Below are 15,721 nucleotides of genomic sequence, written 5' to 3' on the forward strand. Positions count from 1 at the left end.
ATCAGCTTATGTGGCAGCTCGCTTTTTTTTCTTGCATTTTTTTGCAGCAGTGGTAGACTGACTGGAGGTTTCCCAGGTACGCTGTTGGTCACCTGTCAAGCAAGCTTTCAATGTGTGGAGACCAGGTTTGATCTCCGAGTGTTTCAGAACGCCCAGTGTCCCTCTGTTGCCATCGTTAAAATGACACATGGCAACATCCAAGCCAAATTTCAGTGTTGGTGGGCTGACATTGCCATCCAATATGCTCCCAAGGCTTTGAGTTGCTTCTGTGAGCATTTTATTTATTAAATACACATAAAAATAGACATAGATGGTACGAAACAATTATTATTAGTCTAAATTGAATATTAATAATTAATGCTGCAAAAATTGAGTAACATTTTGATGTGACACATTTCGTTTTGGTCTTGCAAGATGCGTAGAGAGTTACCGCTTTGGCAGTATCATTGGAATGGTGTTAATTAGAAATATAATTTTTGCAGCAGTTCATTCAGAAAAGAACGGACATTTTGATGAAACAAGATTTTTAAAAAAGGTTTTTTTTTTTCAAGAGCATTAAGTTTTCAAAGTGGCCTCGTACCTTAGCCCTTTTTAGGGACAGTGGGCCACACGTGGTCCCATTTGCTTCAGCTGCCCACAAATGGCCAACGGTCCATCTACATACCATATTTTGCATGCTGAATACTACTGAACAATCAAACAAACCATTCGGTGTGCTTTTATCTTTAGCTAACAGGTCTCCTTGATGTTGTCTGTGTTTTAACAGGCGCATGTGTGTGCAGTCCGATGCTGCCCAGTTAGGAGAGAAAAATAAATCCTCAAAATCTGTTGAGCTTCTGAGCCGTTTCCTTTATTCACCTGCCTCCTAATACTTATTCAAGCAATTTTAAATTTTAATGCAAGTCTTCTTCTCTGTCGAAGAGAAGTCGTTGGTACAAATCCGTAGCCCTTTTTTAATATGCACAATAGATGAAACAAATTCAAAGTGGTGCCATTCAATTTCTAGCATTACTCTGAGTGCAATTTAACCATTTGCATGCATGTCAGACATTGATACAGTTCACACTTTAAAAAAAGGTTAATGTGACCAATGGGTCGAAGTGACCTTGCTATGAAATGACAGTACTTCATATGGACAACATAATACCACAAGGTATCAAGGAAGGGGGTCTGGCCATCAGAACTACCTAATGCTATAACAAGAAAACCTCGTCGACTTTATATTAAATTAAAAAAAAAACGTACCATCCAAATTACCTAATATAAAAAATAGCTCTTGAATGAGGCACACTTGTGAACTTTCAGTTCATAAAAATGTCAACTAGGCTTTCTTGGCGCAGGGTTTGAAAGCTCCTTTTCCAGTGCTCGCAGATCCCAGTCGATCCGCCAATGTCAATGGCGACAGTAGCGGTAGCAGACTATCGCAGCATTCTTGCTGTGTTCCCCAGACCCGGCCTGAGAGCACTTACCGAGCACATCGCCAAGGGTCGTGATGCTCCGAGCATCCACTTCTGGCCGAGATGACGGGTTGGACAGAATCATGGCCAAGTGTGGCCGCCAGTCACCCCACTTCTCGTCTGCTATACACTGCACACCCATGCGCACAAAAGTAAGGGTGCCTGCACTTCCCGGCTAGTGCACCATATCAAGGATGCACACAGGCAACATCCAAAGTCAGAAATACAGCAGACTCCCTAACACTAACTATACGAGGACATTTGGTCAGTTCCCTGAACTCAATGTAAAAAAAATCTGCTTAAGAAAAATTTTCCGCACATCCTTTGGCTAAGATGAACTTTCGTGGTGACCATGACCCATGGCGACCCCATGCAATGGTACTCGCACAGCTTCCGAGGGGCACTCTTGAAGAAAGTTGAGAAAAAAAAATTGAAAGAATGCTTCCTCGCCAGAAACCGTACCCCGCAAGGTAACTTCCCCGCACCTTCGAGCCTGAATGCGATGCAGCAATCTGACTTGGCCAGGCATTGTAAAGAATGGGCTCCATGTGAGCGAAAATGAGAGCGACGCGACAAGGGCACATCAGTGAGCATGTGTTTTTGTCAAGGGGAGGAAAGTGCGAAGTGCCAGCTAATTCGAGGAACCTCCTCACACTTAGCGGATGGACAAAAAATGAGAAGGTTCTGAACGGAGGAAAGGTCTCTACCTCTGCACAGCATTATCTTGGACCCTATCACCTGCTTTGCGGCTCCAGTCACTTGGGTGCCGTGTTCCTTCATGCGTTAGTGATCCCGGTGCAGCGACCAAGGTGGCGTTTGGTTTTGCGCTCGTGACCTTCAAAATGGTCAACAGTGCAGCGGAACCCACATGGATGCAGCGAACACTGTTACCTGCATACGCTTCCTCGGACACCACTGCTCATTTCGGTGCCATGGATCATGAACTATGATTTAGTCAGTGCTGCTGAAGCAGTCATTGCGTTCGATCTGCAGAAGAGTCGGCACATGATGGGAACTAGTTAAACCTTGATCTTACAAAGTCCGTAAAATTTGAAGTTTACTTCGTAATACTGAAATTTCGCTCCGGGACTGCAGTCTCAATAAATAAAATAATAAATAAATAATACTGAAATTCGTCTCTTAGCATGCTAAGAATCTGCCAAAAGCACGCTGCAGACGACTCAGAGGAGAAACCCTTATTTGTGGTTAAAATGGTTCTTTATATCTGCCCTTTCTTCACCAGCAGCAACAGCGTTTCGCGTGTCGTAATTGCTACATTGTGAGCTGCCTCAGCACGCCTATCTTGTCAACCACCGTAGCACGCCAAGACAGGGACGTCACGCCTGTCCTGAGTCTTGGTCCTTGCTGTTATCACCCTTCTCTTGCGAGTGCCTCGAGCACACCACTGACTGCCACCGCTGCCACCTCACGTCTGCTCCCCCCCTACTCTCCTTTCTTTCTCCATGTCAGCGAGAGTGAGATGATGTGTCCTCCAATCATCAACCAATGAAATAAACATGACCCAACCCGCTCCTCCTGTTTTCTGCCGTAAGCGTGTCATGTGTGTCATCTTGCGAATTCGTGCAACGTCTGGGTTCTGAGAAGTGAGGTTCACAGGTGTGAATCGCGTGATGGGCCACACAGCTGACTGGTGTGCCAATGGTACCGACCTTTCCAGTCCTTTTACAAGCTTCTAAAAACACGATAAATGCAGCACGCTACCTTTGAAAACAGGCAGCATGTCTGATTCGGCATTGGTTTTGGGCAAGATAGCATGAGCCGCAGGCTGACCTGGGAGGTTGCCAAGGCTGCGCAGACACTCGTGCCAGCCTTGCCCATCCTACTGCAGATGGCGCAGCCAGCGGCAGGCTCGCCACAATGATCGTCGCCGTAGATGCGTCTGCCTGTGTGCTCTGTATATGAAAGCCAGGCAGCTTTCATATTACGTATGAGCTCTGATGCGCGTTTCGACACGGACTCCGCCCAACCACTCGCGCCAGATATCGTTTTTCCCCAGGTTCATTTCCAGCCAGCAATGAAATTTCGTCACATTGAAAGTGTGGCAAAATCTACTTCGTTAGACTGAAGCTGAAAATACATGTTCTAAAGATGCGAAGTTGCGAAAACTGGAATACTTGGTTACATCGAGGATTTCATTATAGTTCGTTACATCGAGGTTAAACTGTAATTATGAAACTCTATGTTAACTGAATTCTATGGGTGTCGCATATATTAGAACGGACAGTGAGGGCCTTGCATGGCAGCGGTTTGTTTTACATAAACACTAAACAATTTTTGCAATTATCTAAGATTTAAATGTGGACTGTGCACGCATTAAATGCATTAAAAGCTGCACCTATTGAGATATCCTCAACACCTCTGGTGTGTTGACACAAGTTAATATCTGTATTGCATGGAATGCTCAATCACAGACATGTACAGCTGAACCTCATTATAACGAAGTTGAAGGGGCCCGCCGGAGGTTACCTCTTTATAGCCTGTGTTGACCGAGCTCACACATGATAAATTTACAAGAAAAGGTTGATTGCAGCATCACAGACAACCATCAGGACCGCAATCATTGTGCAACATGTTTACATTAAGGAGTTCAAAAATTTAATTTCTTGATCGAACACTCTCACCGTCGTGTCACTTACACATTGATCTGCTTGTTTAATGATATGGTATGCCTCTAGAATTTCGCGTTGACACTTAGTTTTACCGCGTCCAAAAAATTGAAGTCTTCTTAAAGAGCGGAGTGCATTTGTGCTTCCTGCAATGTTTAGGCAAATGCGCCCTGTCATCTGTGGAAAGCGACCTTTCATGTTCTCTGAGCCGGGTGGGTGTTAAGACAGCGGCCAGTCTGCCCGATGTACATATTCCCGCAGGATAAAGGCATGCAGTACACTATCTGGATGGCACAGGTGACGTATTTGAATTAATGATTGATTGTGCACTGTGAAATTATACTCTTCCTATCGTCAATTCTTCTGCACAAACTGGCCAGTTTTCGTGGAGCTGAAAAGACTACATCAACACCGTTCCTACTCGCGACCTTCTTTATGTTGTGTAAAAGTGCGTGCAAGTAGGGCATAACTTCACACTTTCTTTTCTCCTTCCTTTCTTCCGTCACCTTAGGGTTGGCTTTCAGTTTTTTGAGAAGCTTTTAAGAAACACCTCTAATAACATGCGTAGGAAAGCCTGCTTCTGTTAGTCTTTGCTCTTGCTGCAGAAAGCTTTCTTGTTCAGTATGGAAGCAGCTTTTCTGTAGCGCGTTACTGAGGCATAAGGTTGCAATAGCCCTTTTGGTAAGTTTGGAGTGGCAGGAGCTGTAAGGAAGTAAGACTTTCTTGGTTCGTGGGGCGTAGGTCCAGCAAAGGTGTCTATTGCAATTTAAAGTTAAAACGAGGTCTAAAAATCTAATACAACTGTCGTCTGGTAATTCGTGGGTAAAAGTCAATGAGCTAGGGCACGAAATAAGGCAATCTAAAACACTAGCCGCCACATCCTGCAGATTGCCATTGGGTAAAACTTTCACAAGTACTAGAAAATCATCAACATAATGGAACAAGTTTGCCACATGGTTCATGTCCAATTTTTCTTTCAGTAAGGTGTCAAACTTAGACAGGTACATGTGGGTTAAGATGGGCACAACACAACACCCAATACAAATTCCTTTTCTCTGGACGTACACTGCACCATTGAAGTCAATCATTGTAGAGGACAGGTAGGCAGTGAGAAGTTCTAAAGAACCTTCAGCTGAGCAACCACAGTGGTTCTGGAACTGAACCGTGCCGGATTCTTCTATCAAGATGCGCACTGCTTGCAGCATCTGGTCATGGGGCACTGCTTCTGGATGTCTATGGACACACCTGCATTGGCTCCGTGATCTCCTCGCTTGAGCACCGCTGTCAAATCCTGAGAACTCCCAACAGAGAATGGGTCATGGGGCTCCAGAGTGGAAAGCTTGGATTTTAGGAACTGTCCGATCACTTTTTCCACGATCCGCGTTCTGTGATTACAGTCCTCAGCGGGCAATCAATTTTGTGGGTTTTAGCAGTGAAAAAGACCTGCAGTCTATCACCTTTTCACGAATTCACAGCTTTTTCAAGCCTCTCAAAGTTGAGCTCGTGGAGAAGCTTCAGCACATCAGATTTGGCTCTTGTAGGTCTTTTCTTGGACTTCATGAAATTTTTGTTGATCGCATCCAAAGCCTTGTCATTGAATGGAATGTCATTGGAATGTACTCCCTGACGGTATTGTCAATGAAACCAACTAAGAAAAATTTAAAAACTTATTGATTGCTTATTTCACTCCTCAGTTCCTGTAAAAACCCTGTTATTTGCCTATTTATTGCCTTGTTAATTTCAATGCGTTTACTGTGTTTATTTGTGCTTGCATTTATAATTGTGTGGTACCTTTGTGACCCGTTATTACTATTTGTTCCCCCCTCCCCCCCCCCTTATGTAATGCCCCATTGGGGCCTTTAAGGGAAAATAAATGATGATGATGATAAGCGACCTCCAAGATTTTAATTTTTTTTTTCTGACATGCGATATAAGAAGGGGGGGGGGGTCGACATAGCTTGGTGTCGACTTACAATCGTGGAAATACGGTAAGTGCCTTGGTGCAGCTGTGGCTTGGCACACTGCCAAGTTCACTGGGCCAGCCACCGCCGCTCATGCTCCCATCAAAACAAATATATGCGGCACCGTTAGCCAAGATCAGTGCTGTGGATCGCAGCAACATTGACAGCATGAAACTGAGGGATGAGCCAAGAAAAGCTAACGCCCAGAAATCACTTTTCATAAACGAAGCACTCTGTCTTACTTTGCACACACCCATCAAAAGTGTACCGGAAAGGGGGAGAGGCCAGTGCGGGCGCTCACAGAACCCCAAAACCGTCCCGCGGAACCCAGTTTGACAACACTTGAACTAACAGCCATCTATTAACAGACATACACAGACGCACAACATGGAAGCGAGAGAATAAAAAGTTACCGGAAAGGGCTTGCCAAATTTCGCACACGACTGTGGGTTCCTTGCTGGGTGTAGAAGTGTAGCATTTGGCGCAGGTGTCCATGACAGCTAAATGTGGTGATTGAGTGAGTTTATGTACTCTCCTCAGAAGGCGTTTCAGGGCTTCTTTCAATGTTGTGGATCTGCCTCATAGCTGGTGCAAAACAAACATTTTCTCTACGGAGCTGGTGTCGCCTGCTGGGTCACAGCAGTGATGATCCAGCTGATGCACTTGTTGAGGCAAAGACAGATGCTGTGTGAAAGTCACAAACCCAAAATGGCCAGCGGGTGTCTGATCAGATAATCGTGGAAGGAATGCCAGGCAAGAAGCGAAATTTTCTGTGGATGCAGAAATCAGTGACGTGTCAAGCGACATGAGCAATACGCTTCATGCCTAAGCACCACTCGTCGCTTGCCGCCGTTGCCTTTGCGCAAGTTTTCACATACATGGAGCTCACCCTTGACGGTGCCAAAGGGAGGAAGTTGCCACCCTGCCAGAAGTGATGGTATCAAAGTAGGAACAGTTTCCAATGACTGCGGGCACATTCATAATACAGCAGAGGCTGACAAGCAGTTAGACATGGTAACAGTGTGAAAGACAAGTCGCAGGTGCCTCCAATAAGCACATGTGCTGTAAAATGCACCGAGACGTTTTCTTGAGTGCCCTTAGCTGCCACAAATCAAAAACAAAAGTACAAAAATCTTGCTGATACAAATTTCAAGTAAGCACAGAAATTCTACATTGAGCTCAACAACTGGCAGTAAAATTCCTACTAAAATTTTACGAAGGTGAAAATGCATCTCAACAGGTTCAGTGCCTAAAATTACATTCAAATTGGTGCTGGCAGCCGCTAAATGTCCCTACCTGCGCATTGCAGGCATTTAAGCAACAGAGGCAAAGCTGTGAATCTCAGCTGGCAAGATGTGAACGTCAGTTACTCACGGTGACAGCAGCAGGCTGCCGCCCAGACAGGTGCTGGTACAGAGTCTGCAGTGGGTCGTTGGTGGCAAGCGCACTGGTGAAGCGAGTCATGATGCTTGCATATGTGCGGGCGTCCATCTTGGAGGCCAGAGATAGGGCATGGCCCCACAGGCCACACTTCACTGCCCATTCCAAGGCATCCTTTCAAGGCACAAGAGGGGAATGCAATCACTCAGTGATCACCCGAGTCCACTAACATGGGCAGCACTGAAACAGATTGAAGGTCGCTACCCTGTTCATCCCACTCTCCAGCAATGCTTCCCCATCAGAAGCTGTGTTCCGTGTTTCAATGTGTCTCCCTCCGTCCCAAAGTTCACGCTGGCCCACAGACGTAATCATACCAACTGGCCCAGCAAAATTCAATTCAATTCACCTTTATTTTCAACATTTCGCAATGTTCACGGCCTTCCAGGCAAAAAGCTGTGGGGACAGCTTGACGAGGACTGAAAGCCGGCGGCAGGCGACAGTGACAGCAGTAAAAAAAAAAAAAAGTTATACATGTACTGTTATTTCGAAAAAGACACACTTTATCATAAATTTACACATATAAGAGCAGAAGTAAGAGTAAAAGACATCAAGGCGTTATACAAGGACTAGCGTATACATGCACACGAGATTACAACAAAGACAATCATTGCACTCAAGTTAGACATAAAGCTAACATTACTGTGTTTATAGGATGCAAGCACAGGTCACTCTAGAAATCTTGAACGCAAAACTTTGCGAGTTATTACAAGGTTAATAAAACTGGGCACATTGAGCTTATTTAGTAACATTGGCATTGTATAGCTTAATGACTGCAGAAGGTAATTTGATCGGCGGTGTGGAATAACCCATTTTTCAGGCGCGCGTGTGTTAGAAATATTGCAGCGTAGCGTTGCACCTGAAAGTGTCAATAAGAATTGTGTATACTTTTCATTAGCAAAGTGAAACTGGTGGAGGAGACGGTAATTATAAAGGGAGTGAATATTGATTATATGATGCCGACGAAATAGCTCGGCTGAGGGATGTAAATATGATACATTGTTTAAGCAACGTATGGCTTTTTTTTCTAGACGAAGAAGTGTATTGACGTTCTTTTTAGTAGTCGTCCCCCATACTAGTGTACAGTAGTTAAGGTGTGAACGGAAGAGGGCATGGTATACTTGTAACCTAACGGAAATCGGAAATATGTCACGCGTCCGAAATAAGGCACCTACAGCAGAAAAATGCTCAACAATCCCATCAGCTTACCATGGGTTTGGATCCATGTGGCTGTCTTTTCTTTATTTTCTGTACAATTGTCAATTTAAAATGATCAAACAATCTCCCCTTCTCACTAACACCCCATGAAAATTCCCCTATGCTTTCCTTGGTTTTAATGACTGCTCGTTCCCTTCATATGCATATTCATATAGCAATTTTACATCCCACATCCAAGGGCACCAAAAGGACTAGTTTAGTTCATATTTCTACAGCAATAGGCTTGCCTCTATCTTCCTCAAGGACTCTTTATGTCTGGCTTTGGGTACTGCCCAGCTGTTGCGAATCTTCCACCAAGTACTGCAACAGCCCTTATAGCATCATCAGCATATTTCCCCAGCCAGTTGCATCCTTCTCCAAACCTACATTGTGGTCGCGAGCTTGTTGACATCAGTTGCCTGAAGCCCTACTACCATGGTGAAGCCATTTTCTGAATATGACATTAAACACAAAATGACACTTCATCATCAATTCTAACTTCATGAAGAAAACATTGCCGAACTCTCAACAAATTTGCAGTAATTACAAAAAATGTGATGTTCCAAAATGCTCGTCATGTTTCCACTCTTTAGAGAGCTGTGCGTGACAGTGGTTTGGGAAGGGGAGGTACGTCGTCAAGGGCAGGTGTTTTCTGGCATGCATAGGAGCTGCAACAAGGGTCGTCGAGAGCACCTGTCCATGTTTTTTATTTGCAACATCACTCTAGGTGCTCTGCACTTTTTTTTTCTCAAAAGGGGGCGGAGAGGGGGACAATTAGAATAAAAAGTAACTAGTAACGTGACATCTCACGTTACCAAAAACTGTTAACGTAAGTATGTTACCCTTTACAGCTCCGAAATGGTAAGGAGTACGTTACTAAGTTACCGAAAAAAGTTACATGTTACCGGTAACACCGTTACTTGTAACGTGTTACCGCAACACTGCTGCGGAAGCAAGTGACCAGGGCGGCGGTCAGACCTGTGACGCAGCGAAGGGTGCTAGGAATCTCTGGCTCCGAACAGGCTGCCATTGGAAACCTAACCTCGCAATGTTTAACGCTACAACTTTATCTAGTGAGGCTAGCCTAGCAGTGCTGTTCGAGGAACTAGCGGGAATTAAAAGGGATGTCATAGGGCTTAGTGAGGTTAGGACAGATGAGGCGTATACAGTACTATTGGGCAGGCACATACTCTGCTATCTTGGATTAGCGGGCAGATGAGAACTAGATGTGGGATTCCTCATCAAACAGGATATAGCTGGCAACGTAGAGGAGCTCTATAGTATTAACGAGAGGATAGCAGCTATCGTAATTAGGCTCAGTAGGAAGTACAAACTAAAGGTGGTGCATGACTACGCGCCTACATCCAGCCATGATGACCAGATTGTTGAAAGCTTCTATGAAGACGGGGAATTGGCAATGAACCAAAATCACACTGTGCTGATGGACGACTTCAGTGAGAAGGTAGGCAAGAAGCAGGTTGGGAGTCCAGGCAGTAGGCGGCTATGGCATAGATTCTAGGAATGGCAGGGGGAGAGTTATTAGTCGAATTCGCAGATAGAGATAATTTACGCATCATGAATACCTTCTTCCTCAAGTGAGAGAGCAGGAAGTGGACCTGAAAGAGCCCCAATGGTGAGACTAAAAATGAGACTTCATACTATGCGCTCACCTTGGTATCATGTGTTGTAGCAACCGCAGAATTGTAAGGTCTCGAATTAGCTTAGACTTGAAGAGGGAACGGAAGAAATTAGTGAAGCAGAAGCCCATTAAAGGTGCCCCCGAAACACACAATCAGTGCATTGTTTCGCCTGTTGGTTGCCGATGCTGCCAGCATCGATCTTATCGCGTATGCTCCAGTTTTTAATATTTTAATTAGCTCACAAAAATAAATTCATGGTGCTGATAGTGTCATCATACAGTGGCGGTCTTTAGCAGTGAATATGACATCATCGGGTAGGAGCTTGATGATTGGAAAAACAGTAAATATACTGCAAATTGTGTTAATAAATAGAGATACGTTTTGTTAAGTTTTTGTGTATTATATAACATCAACAAAAACAACTTGTTTGTCTTAGATAAAACCGCTGTAAAGGAAGTAAAAGAATACGCCAATAGAGGCTTTGGCTATTTTTTTGCATAGAAAGACTTTGCACCTCTCTGTACACATCCTACGACCAAGCACACAGCACTTATGGCTACAGTCACCGACTGATTTTTCGGACTCGAAGGGTCCTGAAAAATGGTCCGAATAATCGAGCAGTCCGAAAAATCCGTGAAGTACAAAAAATCACTTTATTGAGATGTAATTGGCTTAAAAGTGTCACTCGTTTTACCTTGTGGAAAATTTCTCTTGCTGGCAATGATTTGCGCCTGTATTTGCGCCAAAGTTGTGCTTTCACTGTACACTCTAGACAGCAAGGTCACGGCGTTTAGCTGAATACTTCCCACGCTTCTTTGACGGACCCGGCCGGGCCATGTTGTCCACAACCCGAGTGTGCACCACACCGCTCGTCCAACACACGCAAAGACAGGGCACTTTTAGTTCAAAGCGGTGGAGCCGCCGGACGCAATCACAAAACGGCTAAGGCCCGTCTCACATGCATACGATTTTCTCCTGCAACGCTGCGAATTCTGTCGGTCTGCGACTGGGGAGGGCCGTCGGTCTAGCCGCAGAGGGCCTGTGATCGAGTTCCGTCCGGTTGGTATTCAGCCGCAGCGTCGGTGTGTTCGCTCTGCGACTGACCAATGGGGAGCGCTGAGACGGTGTGCGACGTGGGGTCACGTAGGAGCTGCTGCCACGGCGGAAGCAAAACAGTTTATTCCAATCAAAGCATGCGAAATATTGCCTTGCATCTAAAATTATGCTGGTCATAACGCCATCAACGCATTTAGCGTAGCATTTCTGTTGCGTTTAATAATAGGTTGCCTAGCTATGCAAACCTTGCCTGTCGCTCCGACCGAATTCACTGTGTCAGTGTTGCATGTGAAAGCAGTGATCGAAAATCGCACTGCGGCCTCACCAACTACACCGAATATTTTCGGTCCAGTCGCAGCATGTAAAACGGGCCTAACGGATTTAACTTCGTGAAGACGGAGTGCCACTCGGTCGACGCGGTTGGAGAAACCCAAGTGACAAAACAGCAAATGGCTAACAACCCGCCGCAGTGGCTCAGTGGTTAGGGCGCTCGGCTACTGATCCGGAGTACCTGGGTTCGAACCCGACCGCAGCAGCAGCGTTTCAATGGAGGCAAAACGCAAAGGCACCTGTGTGCTGTGCGACATGCGAGTGCACGTTAAAGATCCACCAGATGGTTGAAATTATTCCCGAGCCCTCCACTACGGTACCTCTTTCTTCTTTCACTCCCTCTTTTATCCCTTCCCTTAGGGCGCAATTCGGGTGTCAGCCAAGATGTGAGACAGATACTATGGCATTTCCTTTCCCCAAAAACCAATTTACCAATTTTCAAGGTATGAGATGAGCGTGACAACCTTGGCAACAAAAGCAAGTTGACGGCGATGACAATCCAACTGCCACCTCGAAGTGGCAGAGTTCGCAGGGACCTCTACTGGCAAAAATGAGGTACCAAAAGTACGTCAAGCCAATCCAACTGCGGAGTAAACACACCGTAATCCAAGACGGTGCCTTCTGCGCCGGTGAAAAGCCAATAAGATGGCCGATTTTGGCCCGCAGGCGACTGAAACTAGTCCGAAAAATCTAACTTTCGGACTTTTAAAGTCCGAAATATCCGTCGCAAATATGTATGCGCTTCTGTGGGGTGACTGACAGTGCCTCATCGAAGTCCGAAGTATCCTACAAGTCCGAATTACCCATCGGCTACTGTACTCTCTATGTATCTGAGAATGACTTTGCGGAATCAATCCAATCGGGCCATTGCACTCTACAAGAGTTCATTTCGGTCCTATGGAAGGATGCAAAGGAAAAAGCCATTTGTTTCACACTTAGCAGTGCGCATCGTCAGCTTGTGGAGGATCACCGGGCGGTAGTGCCAGATGGTGTCACGTTCCCGTCAACAGTGCGCGCTCCTTGCTCGCCGTGACCAATCAGCGCATTCCTAGCTGCGGGCCATGGTAGGCGGCAAGCAGTAGCGGTACGCGCTATGCTAAATGTGTCTGATGTCTGATATCTTGCGCAGGCTGTCACACCGTTGCAGTATCTCGCACTCGAATTCGGATCCATAAGTAAATGAACGTCACTGATGAGTGTTCCCTTCTTCGCTGGCGACGTGACGATGAAGCATCGCTCGGTCAGCTAGCATTCTCGTGGTTGTTGTGACCATGAAAACGGCGCTGCCAGCCTTGGCACGAGCGAGTTACAGCGATCAGGCAACGATGATGTGCAAACTTTCGGGACGTGCTCAGATATGCTGTTTTGATTGGTCCCGCCCCGTGTCGTCATTGGGAGAGGGATATGGACATGGGAAGCCCCGCGAAAATAGAGTTGAGGGCAGCATTTTGTTTGCCTGTATTTTGAAATTTCTTCATTGAATAACTCCCGTTCCTATGGATCGATTCTCGTAATTCTTTTTGAGTCAGCATCTGTGTGACAAAGAATCCACCTGAAGTATAGCCGGCATCCGCTCAAGCAGTGTTTCGCAGCCCCTTTAACGAGTTAGCGATAAGAGGGAAACTAGAGGAATTCAGGACATTGTTGCAGAACAAATATTTGCCTTTAACTGAGGGAGACTTCAAACAAGATGTTCAAACAGTCAACGATAATATCACAGCTTTTATTACGGAGTGCGCAGTAGAAGTAGGCGGAAGGATGGTTCGACAGGATACCAGCAAGCTATCTCAGGAGACGAAACATCTGATTAAGAAACGCCAAAGCATGAAACTGGCTAACCCTACAGACAGGACAGAACTGGCAGAGCTACCAAAGCTAACAAATAAGTGCAAGGTAGCCGACATAAGGAAGAGAATCGAGCATGCTCTAAAGAAAAGAGGTAGCCTAAGAGCAGTGAAGAGGAAACTAGGCATAGGTAAAAACCAGATGTATGCGTTTAAGAGAAAAAGAGGGCAATCTCGTTAGCAATATGGGTAAGATAGATAAAATAGCCAAACACCTCTACACACACCTATACAGTAGCCAATGTAGTCAGAACGTTGATGAGAGAGACAGTAGTGAACAGCAATGCGTCATCCCGCCAGTAACGAAAGAGGACGTAAAGAAAGCCTTAGGAGCAATGGAAAGGGGAAAAGCAGCTGGGGAGGATCAGGTAACAGCAGGGGAGATAAACAAGCTACCCTGTATACACAATGCTTTATGACCTCGAGTGTACCAGAAGCTTGGAAGAATGCAAATATAATCTTAATTCATACGAAAGGAGACGCCAAGGACTTGAAAAATTACACACTGATCAGCTTACCGTCTGCTACTTACAAGGTATTTCCCAAGGTAATCGCTAACAGAGTCGGGACAACCTTAGACCTCAATCAGCCAAATGATCAGGCACAATTGCATACAGGATATTCCACAATAGATCACATTCACACTACCAATCAGGTTATAGAGTAATGCGCAGAATATCACCAACCCCTATATATAGCCTTCATCAATTACGAGAAAGCATTTGACTCAGTGGAAGCCTAAGCTGTCATGCAGGCATTGCGGATTCAGGGTGTAACGTGATAACTTACTGAAAGGTGTAATGTATTTTTTGAATGGCTTCTGTAGCTTACAGAGTGCAATGTTTCTTGCCAGGAGGTGAGGCCCTGTCAAGCGTACATGAAACGCCTTTTGCCTCGTCTTTCTTGGTAGAATATTCCTCTTTTAAACTTTCTTGCTACTGATGTATACCTGCTTTTTAACAGAAAATAGAGTACAATCTAAACGTAAACGACTGCACAGCTACCGTAGTCCTCCATAAACTAAGCAATAAAATTGCAATAAGGAAGAGTGTCACACAGGGAGACACGACCTCGCCAATGCTATTCACCGCCTGCTTACAGGAGGTGTTTCGAGGCCTGGTTTGGGAACAATTGGGGATAAGAGTTAATGGAAAATACCTAAGTAATCTCCGATTCACTGATGACATTGCCTTGCTAAGTCACTCAGGACATGAACTGCAAAACATAATAAATGAGTTAGACAGGCAGAGGAGAACGGTAGGTCTAAAAATGAACATGCAGAAAACCAAAGTAATGTTCAACAGTCTAGCAAAAGAACAGCAGTTCACAATTGGCAGCGAGGTGCTGGAAGTGATGAGATAATACGTCTACTTAGGGCAGGTTGCGACAGCTGATCCGGATCACGAGAGGGAGATAACTAGAAGGATAAGAATGGGGTGGAGTGCATATGGCAGGTTCTCTCAGGTCATGAGTGGCAGTTCACCAATATCCCTCAAGATAAAAGTGTACAACAGCTGTATCTTACCAGTACTCACCTACGGGGCAGAAACGTGGAGGCTAACGAAAAGGGTTCAGCTTAAGTTAAGGGCGACGCAGCGAGCCATGGAAAGAAAAATGATAGGTGTAACGTTAAAGAGACCGGAAACAGGAGTAGTTGGGTGAGGGAACAAACGTGGGCTAATGACATCCTAGTTGAAATCAAGAGGAATAAATGGGCTTGGGCAGGGCATGTAATGCGAAGGCAAGATAACCGCTGGTCCTTAAGGGTAACGGAGTGAATTCCAAGAGAAGGTAAGCGTAGCACGGGGCGGCAGTTGGTTAGGTGAGCGGATGAGATTAGGAGGAAGTTTGCAGGCGAAGGAGAGGGTTAATTGGAGAGACATGGGAGAGGCCCTTGGCCCGCTTTCGGGCGTAGTCAGGCTGATGATGATGATGATGAAGAAGAAGAATTGCTGCACTTTTTTTTTCCAGGTCCAAGGGCAAATTTTCAGAATGCGGCCCATGTCCGTGATGTGCAAAAAGGAATTTTTTTTCATGTAAAAACAACACACCAATCAGGGAATGAGCAGCATTTAGTCTGCATCCTTTGGTTGCAACTTCTTTGAATGCCCTTTTCATCCATGTCAAATTTCCTGCCCGCCGCAGGTTTCCCATGTTTGAGAGCAAACTCTA

At 45.4% G+C, this 15,721-nt stretch overlaps 1 protein-coding gene across 50 annotated transcripts in view; it reads right to left on the bottom strand.

Annotated features, from left to right (window-relative positions):
* LOC144111913 (uncharacterized) overlaps window positions 1-15,721 on the bottom strand; it is a 420,777-nt gene that overhangs the window by 185,883 nt on the left and 219,173 nt on the right. For all 50 annotated transcript variants that reach the window (XM_077645003.1, XM_077644993.1, XM_077645002.1 and 47 more), the window contains 2 exons: window positions 7,420-7,599; window positions 1,470-1,587 (listed from right to left, as the gene is read on the bottom strand). In XM_077645003.1, coding sequence (XP_077501129.1) covers window positions 1,470-1,587; window positions 7,420-7,599 — 298 coding nt within the window. The remainder of the gene's footprint in view (window positions 1-1,469; window positions 1,588-7,419; window positions 7,600-15,721) is intronic.

This window comes from Amblyomma americanum, unplaced genomic scaffold (genome assembly GCF_052857255.1).
Source record: "Amblyomma americanum isolate KBUSLIRL-KWMA unplaced genomic scaffold, ASM5285725v1 scaffold_13, whole genome shotgun sequence".
NCBI classification, from domain to species: domain Eukaryota; kingdom Metazoa; phylum Arthropoda; class Arachnida; order Ixodida; family Ixodidae; genus Amblyomma; species Amblyomma americanum.